The sequence below is a fragment of the Amblyraja radiata genome, chromosome 25, assembly GCF_010909765.2.
Source record: "Amblyraja radiata isolate CabotCenter1 chromosome 25, sAmbRad1.1.pri, whole genome shotgun sequence".
Taxonomy (NCBI): Eukaryota; Metazoa; Chordata; class Chondrichthyes; order Rajiformes; family Rajidae; genus Amblyraja; species Amblyraja radiata.
Genome location: NC_045980.1, coordinates 26,443,046 through 26,456,733, shown reverse-complemented (window position 1 = coordinate 26,456,733; position 13,688 = coordinate 26,443,046). Strand labels below are relative to the sequence as shown.

General features: G+C 41.2%; 1 protein-coding gene across 3 annotated transcripts in view; it reads left to right on the top strand.

The window, feature by feature from the left end:
• LOC116987490 (protein HIRA) overlaps window positions 1-13,688 on the top strand; it is a 77,366-nt gene that overhangs the window by 27,423 nt on the left and 36,255 nt on the right. For 2 of the 3 annotated variants that reach the window (XM_033043553.1, XM_033043554.1), the window contains exons 12-14: window positions 766-978; window positions 4,994-5,079; window positions 11,142-11,333. In XM_033043553.1, coding sequence (XP_032899444.1) covers window positions 766-978; window positions 4,994-5,079; window positions 11,142-11,333 — 491 coding nt within the window. The remainder of the gene's footprint in view (window positions 1-765; window positions 979-4,993; window positions 5,080-11,141; window positions 11,334-13,688) is intronic. The other variant, XM_033043555.1, reaches the window with a different exon arrangement.

Genomic DNA, 13,688 nt, shown 5'->3' with positions numbered 1-13,688 from the left:
AAAATGCAGTTAAACTGAACCCTGGCTTCATTACATAGAGATTTATATAGCAGTAATAACTAATCCCCACCACTCTCATTTATGCCTTTACATTAAAACGCGTACTCTCTCGAGTACCCTCAACTCTCCCGCAGTTTGTTCAGAAGGACTCAACATCATGCATACTGCAATTATTAAAATGTATATTTGGTGAGATCCCAACTTGAGTAGTTTAAAAACAAATTCACGAACTGACTATGCACATTTTTGTCTTTTTATACTAGTGGTCTGAATTGCACTGACTAATTTGTCATTAGCATGCTCATTTAGCTCCTGCATCAAACAAATACTTTTTGTATGTATACCTGGAATATGTTCTTGGAGATGAATTGTTTCCTACTTGTAACAATAGTGCTGGACAATGAGAGTTAAACTTGTGCCCGTTCAAGTTTCCAGTATTTTCACCAGTAAAGTTAGGGCAGGGTAAGATTTAATATCCATACGCTGTGCACTGTTTGGTTTTCATCCATTTCAATTCAAAAGGTAATTACAATGTAAAATTTAGGCTGAGTTAGTATTGCTACAGTTTCCATAAATGAGCAGAAATATTTTATTGCATGCAGATGTTACACTCACCTACATAAGATTGCTTCCTGTTATCAAGAGAACATAACTCGCTGTGGGCAGAAATATATCTGATTATTAAATTATTAAACATTCCCCTTTAAGGCAAATTATCACTCTTCACCTGCCTGGTGACCCACATTTTCTATGTCTGTCTTACAGAATATGATTCACCAGAAGACCTATGGCAAAAGCTTAGCAATTACAACGGAGCAGCAACTGTCCACCACCATCATTGAAAATCCAGAGATGCTCAAGTACCAACAGCAGCAGAAGCAGTTACAGGAGCAGAAAAATGCATTAGGGTCCAGGGAACTGATGGCCACCAAAGTGCCGAATATGCTGAATGGAGAGAGCTTGGAGGACATTCGGAAGGTAATGGATAAGAAGCAACCTCTTGAGCATTAAAATTTAAATAAATACAACTTGTGTTTTTGGGTCACAGGTTTGAATATAGCAGGGATGGTTTATAACTGATACCCAGAGAGGCTATCAGTTATGGGACCTGAAACAGAATCCTCTTATTAATCATTGCTATTTGAAATGTTTTGGAAATGCTCACAAATTTTTCATGAGAACAAGTGGCATTTCCATCTGCTCCTTTTTCTGCCCCAAAATCGAGGAGTGGCCGTATAAATGTGTATAAAATCATGAGGGGGAAATGCACATGGGGGAATCAAGAACTGGTGGTCTCGACCCAAAACATCGCCTATTGCTTTGCTCCACAGATGCTGCCTCACCCGCTGAGTTTCTCCAGGATTTTTGTCTACCTTCGATTTTTCCAGCATCTGCAGTTCTTTCTTAAACAAGAACTAGAGGGGATAGGTTTAATGTAAGAGGGAAGATTTAATAGAAACCTGAGGGACAATTTGTCACACACAGAAATTGATGGGTATACGGAATAAACTGCCAGAGGATATCGTTGGGGCAGGTATATTAACAGTATATAGAACACATTTGGATAGATAAATGGATAGAGGTTTTGAAGGATATGAACCAAATGGGACTAGCTTGGATTGGGTTGGTATGGAAAGTTGGGCTGCAAGGCCTGTTTCCCTGCTGTAAATGAGACGTGCACTTTAATGCAATTTGAATTAATTTAGAATTCGTATCAATGCAATATTTTTGAAATATTTTGAAGGAAATTAGACTTGAGAAGTAAGTGTCTTTTTCCTGAATGTAGCTTGTAAAGTGCACCCCTTGTTGATTGCCTGTTCTAATCATACATTCAAAATCTGATCTTTTATTCTGTAATTTTTTTTAAACTTATCATTTTGGACGCAAAGTAATTCATATTTTTTAATTCCATTCTTGTCCTCTTTCTTTGGACTTGCTTTTCATCGCTGCCCAAATGGGATCTAAGATGAAGGCTGTAAGCTCTCAGCGATATTTGTCACTGTTTTATTCCTTTGTCTGATCACTTTTATCAAAATGTTATGTTAAACCAGTTGGTCTTTCATTTGAAGCAGAATTTAATGTCTTATGGCACTATTTTCACCCTCCCCTGCATCCAAGTCATTATTTTCTTCCAAATTATTTTCACTGAAACTGGTTTTTCTCATCTTTATTATAATGCAGTTTGTGGGTCCTTGGTGCAAATTAGTTGCTAGGCCAACCGTGTTCATGACCCCGATGCTACTTGAGAAATCTTCAACTGACGTTAAATACTTGGAACTATAGGTCGTGATAGAACCAATAAAAATATATATCGTTTGCAATTCGGTAAAGTGATGGAGCTGCCATGTTCCAAAGATGTGAAGTGTAACTAAGTGTGACATCTAAATACCCTGGGAAACCTGAAGCTAGCAAAAATACTTTTGTGTTTGGAATTGTACATTGCACAAAAGAAGGTAGTTGGTCAATAATGGAGCCACAGAACACCTGTGCGGGAGTTCTTCAGAGCATCGTCATAGGCCGGACTATCTTCTGCTACTTCATTGGTGACCTCACTTCATCACAAGATCGGAGAGGATATGCTTGCTGATGATTGAAAACATTCTATTTGTAACAATACAATACAATACAACACAATTTATTTGTCATTTGGACCCCGTTGAGGTCCAAACGAAATGTCGTTTCTGCAGCCATACATACAAAACGAAAAAGACCCGAGACACAACACAATTTACACATACATCCATCACATCGCTGTGATGGAAGGCAAAAACTTATCTCTGCAAATAAAGCTGTTCGTGTCTGCAAATTCTGGACACCATTCAGGCCTGAGCTGAGGAATGGCCACTAAAGTGCCAGATAAAGACCATCTGCAGCAGAGAAAGTCAAATGACTTACCTTGGACATTCAATGGCATCACCATCACCGAGTCCCGCACCATAATATCCTGGTAGTCAGCACAGAGCAGAAATTTAACTGGATGAGCAACATAAATATTGTTGCTGCAAGAGCAGGCAAAGGCTGGATACCCTGCAGTGTCCAACTCGCATTTTAACTATCTGCAAGTCATCTTGTGAGCATGATGGAATGCTCCTGGTGTGTGCAGCGCCAGTGACTGTCAAGAAGCCTGCTTGATTAGCATACCATCAGTCACCTTGAGCATTCATTTCCTGGCCTCGCAGCACCAGAGACCCAAGTGTGTTTGATCCTGACCTTGGCTGTTGTCTGCATAAACTTTGCATGTGCTCCCTGTGACTGTCAGTTTCCTTTGGGTGCTGCTCAAGTTTCCTCCCACATACCAGACAAGCGAGTTTGTAGGTTAATTGGCCTTTTTTTAAATTCCCCCTTGTGTGTAGAGATTGGATGTGAAAGTGGGATAATATACAACTGGTATGAACAGGTGATTGATGGTTAGTGTGAACTTGATAGGCTGAAGTGCCTGTTTCCGTGCTATATTATTCAATTAATTCACCAATCAACCATTAAGAAACAAAAAGCAAGTGCAATTTTTAATTTTAAGAAATGATGAGCGGAACACCAATCATTTTATATTTTCACTGTTACTTAGATATCAAGTAATCTTCCACACTGATTATGTGGTGTGGGAAATTTAAAGTTAAATCATGATTTCTTCATTGCAGGATAGGGTACACTGTTTAACTGCTCTTCACCAAGGTGGCCCAAAATCTAAATGCATAAAGTTTCACTGTCTTCAGTTTCAGTTACTTTATTTTAAAAAGCCTGTTGATAGCAATGGGATGCGGTTGACAGAGCCAAAATTTATCACTCATTTCTAAAGTATAGCGTGTCCTTGAATCACTTATGATTAAATTCTTCCAGAGTGTCTGAGAATTTCAACCCAGCAATAAAAAGAGAACAATGATGCATTTCCAAGTCAGTTTTGGTGTGTGGCTTGGAGGGGAATATGCAGGTGGTGTCCTTTAGTGATGGGAGTAATGGTTTTAAGAGGTGCTTTCAGGATCTCTTGATGCATAACTATAGCTGCAGAACTTTAAAGAGAAATAAATGGCAGTTAGTCAAATTTAACTTCATGTAGGATCTTTACATTCAGTTGATATGGAAACATCCTTTCATGTCCTTACCATCCTTATCTGGCAGCTAATCCCCTAGCAAATCCTGTGATTTATTCACACAATTCTTCAATGCAGAAAGACAAATAAAACCTGTTGGGAACATTTGACAGGGGTGCATTTAGCTTCACTTTAGAAGTGTTGTCATTCTCTCTGTCCCACAACTCTGCTTTATCCTTAACGTGGAGAATCTAACTGATCACCAGTAACCGAGCAAACTAGACATGACTATAAGATCGAAGATAGACACAAAAAGCTGGAGCAACACGGCGGATCAGGCAACATCTCTGGAGAAAAGGAATAGGTGACGCTTTGGCTTGAGACCTTTCAAGATGCTTTGTTTTAAACTCTGGAGTACATGGGGAGGCTACTTGTACGTTTATTTAAAATGAATCCGAATATTGCATGAAATACAAGTGCTAATCTGTAGTTGAAAATGAATTTTTATAACAAAGAGCTGTCACTTTTTTAATTAAATAACTTAATTTCTGCCCTGCACTGAGAGATAGTCTTGATTGTGCGACTGCTATTATGCATGTCTGGTGTAATATGATGCAGCTTGTTTCCAAGGGGTGTTGGGTTTCATAAATCCCCTGAAAGATGGCAAGAGAGCCATTCACAAGAATTGTTTGCATGGCAATTGTAGCAGCCTATCGTGTATTGTGTAGGTATTTTACCACCGTCGCATTTGGTCCTTTGTTTCGAAGGATTTGTATTCTGAATGAAGGCTTCTCCGAAGTGCTGCACTTTCTGTAGTCTGTGACGTTAAAAAAGCAGTCTGAATAACCGTAATGCTTATTAAAAATTAAAGCCTTGGCCATGTTATTGAGACCTTCAATGGGAGGCAAATAGTGTGCTGGATAATAACATCTGAATTTTCTTTCTCTCTTGTTCTCCCTTTATAGAATTTATTAAAGAAACAGATTGAAACTAGGACAGCTGACGGACGGAGAAGAATCACACCCTTTTGCATTGCTCAGTTAGACACTGGGTAAGAGGTCATTTCAGTACCCTTTGAAAAGTTTTACAGTGTATGTTGCACAGTTAGGAAACAATGAAGGAACAAATGTGCACTTGAAATCCTATTGTGGCGCTCAGTCCAATGTAGCACTACGGCAGCCTTGCAAAAAATGCTGATTCGGTGTATAATCCCCAACAGCCAGAATTTCCGACCCCATGTGTGTTTTATCTCGAATATAAAGCTGGAAGAGACAGAGTGCCAGTTACTTAAGATTTCTTTAGGTGGTTATCACATTGTAAGGGCCTGATGTCATTTTGGCATAATTCATTGATTTACAGATTTCTTTTACTCTCCAACCAGTGACTTCCACTGCTCTTGATTTAATGTGCATTATGGGATGATCGAGGTATTTTACAGACCTCGAGTGCAGCCGGCAGGCTGAACAGAGCAGGTTGTTTGGTCCACAAGCCATTGTCTTGAGATTGCCGCAGCACAGAGGGGCCTCACTTAACACCAGCTCTGCTAAATTGGTTGTGGAAGTACTGATATCTTGGAATAAAGTGGAGAGGGTGTAGTCAGGGTATTTGCCGATTTTGCATCAGAATATTTGAGCTGTGGTGTAATGTCACTGAACACTGCGGGCAGTAAGTCTTTGGCAATGACTTTGAAGTGATTGATTTTCCAGTAATTTTACAACTCCAGGGGGTGCTAAGTGGCAGCTGCTCAATGACTCACGGCCATGAGTGGTTGCAAGGCCAGGTTATGAGACATATTATGTCTGAGTTGATTCTCATGATCGCTGGCAAAGCAAAGCTCTTATTTGTTAAACAGAAGGATCGATGTACTGCTAGCAGTGACCTGGTTAGATTCAGTCAGGCTGGATACATAGTCATGGAGTCATACAGCATGGAAACAAGCCTTCGGCCCATCCTGTTTCCACTAGTGGGCAAATCTAGGACCAGAAGGCCCAGCCTCGGGAATAAGAGTGCATACCTTTAGAAAGGAGATGAGGATGAACTTCTTTAGTCAGAAGATGGTGAATCTGTGAAATTCATTGCCACAGATAGCTGTGGAGGCCAAGTAATTGGGTAATTTTAAAGCTGCGAGTGACAGGTTCTTAATTAGAAATGGTTGCAAAAATTGCGGGGGGAAGACAAGAGAATGGGGTTGAGAGGAATGAGAGATCAGTCATAATTGAATGGCAGAGTAGACTTGATGGATCGAATGGCCTAATTCTGCTCCTCTGAATTATGAACTCATCGATGATGACCAAAATTGCCCATTTGAGCTAGTCCCATTTGCCTGCCTTTGACCCATATCCCTCTAAACCTTTCATATCCAGTACCTGTCCAAATGTCTTTTAAATGCTGTAATTGTACCTGCCTCAACCACTTCTTCTGACAGCCCGTTCCATACATGTACCACCGACTGTGTGCAAAATTTGCCCCTTGGGTTCCTATTAAATATTTTCCCTCTCACCTTAAACCAATGCTCTCTACTTCTGGATTACTCAGCACTGGGGAAATGGCTGTGTGAATTCTTGACCTTATCGGGACTTCCACGGCCGATCAGCGGATCAAATTTGCCCCCTGTGACGGATCGTTCTGGTACAGTTCAACTCCTCTTTGAGGCCGTAACCTCCGCAGTTCTGGCAATTTGGATAATCCAGCAAGGCTCTGGAACCAAGGGTGCCGGAAAATTGACGATGGTATAAAATTGGAAAACATCTATCTTGTTGAAAGCAGTTGAAGACCATGTAGCTCCTCAGCTGTTCAATTATATCATATGCCTTTGCAACACTTCCAAACAATTATTGTTGCTCCATATCCAACTGTACAAAGAAGCCCAGGAAGTGGAACGTGTTTCTGAAATGAAAACACAAGGTAAAAGGAGAACAATGAATTAGAAACATTAATGGATCACAAACTAGTAAATTTCCATCTATAAAAGGAGGTAGCTATTGAATAAAAGAAGCCACCTGCGATTGCATTATTATTATTGAAACTTTGCAGTGGTATCAGGCAGAACAATACATCCTGATTGGTGCTTGTACGTGGCCTTTGAATAAATTGAGTGGTTTATCTGCCCCATTTCATGGCAGGTGGGATCTTCCAACTTTGCAGGTGCACCAGTGGTGAGTTGCCAATGCACACTCTGGGCCAAGCATTACTGGTACAGTGTGTACTTCAAATTAAACTTTGTTTTAGACTGTAAGGGCAGTATTTCAACAAATTTGTAATTATTTGACAAGTGAGCCAAGTAGTTCTGAAGCCATTTTCAGATGCTTTCTTCGATGTGGGTGAAAACCTCTGCACTTGTACTTTTCATGTCTTCACCATCTGGTAAAACCCCGAAAAGAGCCTGAAAACTGATGAATGCAGGGATGGCTAAACTTTCAGTTAGCCCACAAGTCTCACATTATGGTTCAAATGCTGCCCTGAGAATAGTTTAGTTTTATTTAGAGATACAGCGCGGAAACAGGCCCTTCGGCCCATCGGGTCGACGCTGACCAGCGATCCCCGCACATTAACACTGTCCTACACCCATAGGGGACAATTTTAGGTGGTGCTGGTGTCATCTTCCGTCCCTTGGTTGGAGCCCCCCAGCGTTGTCCCTCAGTGGCTGCTGTTAAGGTTCTTCACTGCTGACAACCAGGCAGAGTTATCACTGCTCTGGCGTGCTGATGGGTTAGTTGCTGTGGCTTTTTAGAAAGTTGTCCCAGCTTGACTAATTGGATGGCAAGGTGGGAGGGCCACTGATATTCACCTCGAAGGATCATGAGTTTGGGGGGGAGCTTTGAATCCAACAAGGGGCTGCATTGAGCCTGTCTCTCTTGTTTCTCTTTCTCTGGACTGACATGTTGAATATTCAATAACTGATCAGTGAACCTGAATTTGGTCAGTAATGCACATTCTTGCCATAGTATCACTAATTTGTAAACTCAGACTGAATAGAACACAAAGTGCTGGAGTAACTCAGCATCTCTTGAGGACATGGCTAGGCAACTTTTCTGGTCTGGTCTCTTCAGACACCATCTGATTACAGTTTGAAGAAGGATCCCGACCTGAATTATCGCTGATCCACGTCCTTCAGAGATGCTGCCTGACCCACTGAGTTACTTCAGCACTTTGTGCTGTACACAATATTCCAGCATCTTCTGTTCCTTGAATTTCTAGCTCGGACTAAATATATGGTCCAACTAGTTTGTGGATTTGGGTCCCTCTTGTCTAAAGTCACCTTGGCCAACCTTCCTGTGATTTCCAGTTCCTGTTCTGGGAGCTGCTTCTCCACAATGGGAAATGCACTCTTTCATAATGTGGCAGATGTGAATTGGAGGGGGGGAGGGGGGGATATGATTTCCAGAGTACAAAGATCTTTTAACTTGGCAGACCGGCTTGGCCAGTAGTGGAGAAGTGATATCAGGTGCCTGTTGTTAGACTGGATTCATTGCGGAACACAACGGGTCAGGCAGCATCTGTTGAGGCAAAGAGACAGACTATGTTTGAAAGGTTCAAATCAAATGTTTTCAGTCACTCCCCTCTAGAGATGCTGCCTCCTCCAGCAGTTTGTCTTTTGCTGGTTATTATTAAATGCGGCTACACGGACCAGAGGTTTAGAGCTCATTGGGATGATATGTATTACAATTCGGTCATATAATAGAAAGTGGATTTTTGTAAATCTTGTTCCAAATCATAGTTTGCTACTGCAAAAACTAGATTATGATTATTAACAGAAATCTACATTTAGTGTACAGATATTTAGAGTACCTGTTCAGGATTTTGTGATTTTAAGTTGGACTCAGATTATGTCAAACTCACTAATGGATTACTGTTTCCAAACTTTGTGCGAATATCTGTTGTATATGCTGGTAGGCATGTGTAGCTCAATAGTTTTCAGGCTCTCATCAGCATTGGTTTTGTCAGGGGGTAGCTGAAGTGAATGTGTTAAGGTGCCAAAAATTCTCATGATTTCAAATTATTTCATTGCAAAGGACCTTTGCTGTTAACACATTCCCAGTTGCTATGTGATTTATAATTTATTTTTGCAGTATCTAATAAGGTAGGATTTCCCAGGGGCCAGACAGAAGCTGATTACTGTAATTGATTTTTGTATTTGATGTGAGTCTTTCGTATCAATCAGTCCTTCAAATCTCATCTCCTGTTTCAGTGTGTTAGAGACGGAGCTAATATTGTCAATATAAGCAGGTATAAAGATATTTTTATAATTTAGGATTTATGTTATTTATTAAAATTATTATGTACCAGATAACAATTATTTCAGTTTGAATTATTTGCAAACATTTTTCTTCTTCGTATTAAACCATTGTGCTATGAATTCCCTATAGTTTATCCAAATAATGTTGTTGCAATATTATATTTGCTGCAATAAGTATGCCAAAGTTTACCTTGATAGAATTATGAGGTATTTAGGATAGATGTATCAAGAAGGAATGTGTAGGATGGTACTACAGATGCTGGTTTAAACTGATGATAGACACAAAATGCTGGAGTAACTCAGTGGCACAGGTAGCATCTCTGGAGAGAAGGAATGGGTGACGTTCGGGTCGAGACCCTTCTTCAGACTAGGACTGAAGAAGGGTCTTGACCCGAAACGGAATCTCCACCAAGGGAGAAGTCACAGATCCATAATGCTGGCAGTTCCATAGAGAATTTTGCTTTGGTTTCTTTGTGATTAATTAGGCCGTATTATCATGTTATTATTCAAAACAATATTCACTGCAGGTGATCAGTCCTTACCGCAAAGTGTGCTTTGATATTTAAGATGTGGACTTTATCGGCAGGCTGTGCAGTTGTTGGCCATGTTTTAGCATAATTGAGAAGGTGGTCACTTCCTGTAATTGAAGTTTTGGATATTCCGTTGGCACCTTTTTATTGGAAATTCCTATAGTTAGGCCAGCAATGCTAAAGGATTGGCCACATTGTTTCATGCCAGGATGCTGTATTCCATTGGCTGTCCAGAAGCAGATTGGGTTGGAGGTGCCTTTGAAGAAGCAGCGATGAGATGCTACAGTGCACTGATTTGCTATACTCTTTGTAGCAAAAGAGGGAGTGAACATTTAGCTGGGTGGGGTCTAAATCTAGTAAGTAGCTGCTTTGACCTGAAGCACCATTCATCCAAGGAATTTACACTTCTGACATGTTCCTTGTGGATGGTAGACATTGAAAGTTAGGAAATGAATCAATTGCCATATGTAATAGTATCATAGGTTTCTGCTCACTGGTGTCTCCCTCTGTCATAATGTTGGTGAAGGATTAGCAATAATAATATCATTTAACGTGGACGGAATGTGATAAACCTCTTCTGTGTTGCTGCTGAACATTGTCTCCCTCTTGTATATCACCACCCTTACCTGTTCGTGTGTTAGGAAGACCCTTTACCATGTGGATGTGGTGGTGATGCTGGCTTGGTTGGGGGGGGTGATGGGGAAAGTGTGGTGGTGGGGAAAGTTTTACAGTTTCGAAAGGGCATCCTTATAATGCTTTCCCCCCTGATAACAGATGCTAGTTGCAATATGTCTCACAGGATTAGCAGAGGCTCGATGGCTCGTCCAATCCTCCCAATTAATGTTAAAATCTGTGTAGCAGTAAAAAATTGAATTAATGTCATGAAATATTCAATCCCTGCTACCTTGCACATTTCAGTAAGCTTACTGGATTCGGTCCTTGGTGTCCCATGTAATGTTAGATCTTAAGAATCCTCCTGGCTAAGACCTGCCTGCGACCTCTTCTTTTGCCCTTTCCTTTACGAGACTTAGTGTACTTACAGACTTGTGATTGTGTGCTCTTGCCCACCTTGGTAGAGATTGGTTGTAGTGCAGAGTGCATTCTCTGAACAGCTGAAACCAAGGAGTCTCCAGCATTTGCCATCAGTAAATGAAACATGCTTCACTGTCACTCTCTGAGCTGTTATAAAAAATTATGTTTTGGATTAATTAACTCAACAAAATTGTTTTCATTTGAATAAATTCAATGCAATATTTAATTCCCCAAAATCCATTGTGTAAGAAACTATGAATGCCACAAAATGGCTTCTCACATGACCTGCCTTTTGTTTGTTTCTTTTATCATTAGGGATTTTTCGACTGCTTTTTTTAATAGTGTACCCATCACGGGGGCACTTCCAGGGTCAGTGCTGTCTTCACAGATCAGCCAGCCACAGCCTTCCTCAGACTCTAATGCTGCCAAGTCCGTCTCTGCTAAACTATCTCAGGACCCCGCACCAGCCATTGCAAAGCCACCTGAAGACAGCCCCAACAAAGACGGGTAAGGTGCAAATGCTGAGTACAACTGGATTTGAATAGTGATACACACCTACATGGATATGTCACCCTATTTCTCATCAGTAACTGGGTACAATGCTTTATTTTATAACTCGGCTTGTTCAGATGCAGTATAAATCTAAGTGCGAGAATGTTTCTTTGATCCCAGCTCAGATATTTGATTGGTGCTGAACAAAATCAAAGCTAATTCATTTGATTAGAGTTGTTTGAAGCTGCAGTTTTCTGCGGAAAGTACAGAGGAACAAAAGACTCTTCCCCTCCCCCACTTGTGGGAAGCAGCCGAGCAGGTGCAGTGAACTGTGGTGGTTGCTGTGGAGCAAAAGTGCCATCTAGCGACAGGAGACCAGTATTACAGCAAAAGGGAAATGAATTAAACTTCCAATCCTTCAACTGCAGATATGAAATAACATCAAATGTAAGGAAGTTAACAGCTTAGGCGACATCTGTGGAAAAGAGAACGGAGGCGAGGGAATTAACAGAATGCTGACTGACAAACAGTCCAACCAATATTTTAATCGGCGAAAGCCACAGGTTCTCTGTCATCTCTGTGAAGATGTAACTAGGAAAATGGACAAGGGAGAGCCAGTGGATGTAGTGTACGTGGACTTTTAGAAAACATTTGATAAGGTCCCACATAGGAGATTAGTGGGCAAAATTAGGGCACATGGTATTGGGGGTAGAATGCTTACATGTATAGAGAAGTGGCAGACAGGAAACAAAGAGTAGGGATTAACGGGTCCCTTTCAGAATGGCAGGCAGTGACTAGTGGGGTATCGCAAGGCTCGGTGCTGGAACTGCAGCTATTTACAATATACATCAATGATTTGGATGATGGGATTCAAAGTAACATTAGCAAATTTGCAGATGACACAAAGCTGGGTGGCAGTGTGAACTGTGAGGAGGATGCTATAAAGAATGCAGGGTGACTTGGACAGGTTGGGGGAGTGGGCAGATGCATGGCAGATGAAGTTTAATGCGGATAAACGTGAGGTTATCCACTTTGCTAGCAAAAACAGGAAGGCAGATTACTATCGAAATGGCGTCAAGTTGGGGAAAAAGGGGAAGCACAACGGGATCTGGGGGTCCTTGTACATCAGTCTATGAAAGTAAGCATGCAGGTACAGCAGGCAGTGAAGAAAGCGAATGGCATGTTGGCCTTTATAACAAGAGGAATCGAATATAGGAGCAACGAGGTCCTTCTGCCGTTGTACAGAGCCCTAGTGAGACCACACCTGGAGTATTGTGTGCAGTTTTGGTCCTCTAATTTGAGGAAGGACATTCTTGCTGTTGAGGGAGTGCAGCGTAGGTTTACAAGGTTCATTCCCAGGATGGCGGGACTGTCATATGCTGAGAGAATGGAGCAGCTGGGCTTGTACACTTAGAAGGATGAGAGGGTATCTCATTGAAACATATAAGATTGTTAAGGGTTTGGACACACTAGAGGCAGGAAACATGTCCCCAATGTTGGGGGTGTCCAGAACCAGGGGCCACAGTTTAGGAATAAGGAGTAAGCCATTTAGAACAGAGACGAAGAAACCCTTTTTCTCACAGGGAGTGGTGAGTCTGTGGAATTCTGCCTCTGAGGGCAGTGGAGGCGGGTTCTCTGGATGCTTTTCAAGAGAGAGCTGGATAGGGCTCTTAAAAATAGAGGATTCAGGGGATATAGGGAGAAGGCAGAAACGTGGTACTGATTGGGGATGATCAGCCATGATCACATTGAATGGCGGTGCTGGCTCGAAGGGCTGAATGGCCTCCTCCTGCACCTATTGTCTATTGTCTCTGTTTAGTCCGTGCAGTGAAACTTTTATGATGTTTCTGTTCTTTTGTTACGTCTATTTCCAGTTGTAAATTTCTCAGTGAGAGCAACAATGTGCTGAAACGTAGTGTGAAATTATCTTCATCACCCAAACTGACATTTTTTGCAAGTCTAAAGCCACGCTATTGAGATTTTTAAATACTTTAAACTGAATTGTTCAGAGTTCCACTAGGTGGCAGCATCGCCTAATATTGCTCTTCTAAGTAATTCATTGCAATATTTTAGTTATTTTTGCGCAACAAGGTTGTATTTTTCCCCTTCTTTATTTAAATAAAACCAGTACCTCTGTTTAGTTCCTGAATTTTCAGGGAAGATAATTGTCTAAACTACTTTATGAATCAGCTGGTGGTGATTTTCTTGGTTATGTTCTCTCCAAGAGCTTCATATTTAGTCAATAAAAGGTGACCACACCTGAACAGACTGTCCCATGGCTGAAGGTAGACACAAAATGCTGGAGTAACTCAACGGGGCAGGCAGCATCTCTGGGAGAAGGAATGGGTGACGTTTTGGGTTGAGACCCTC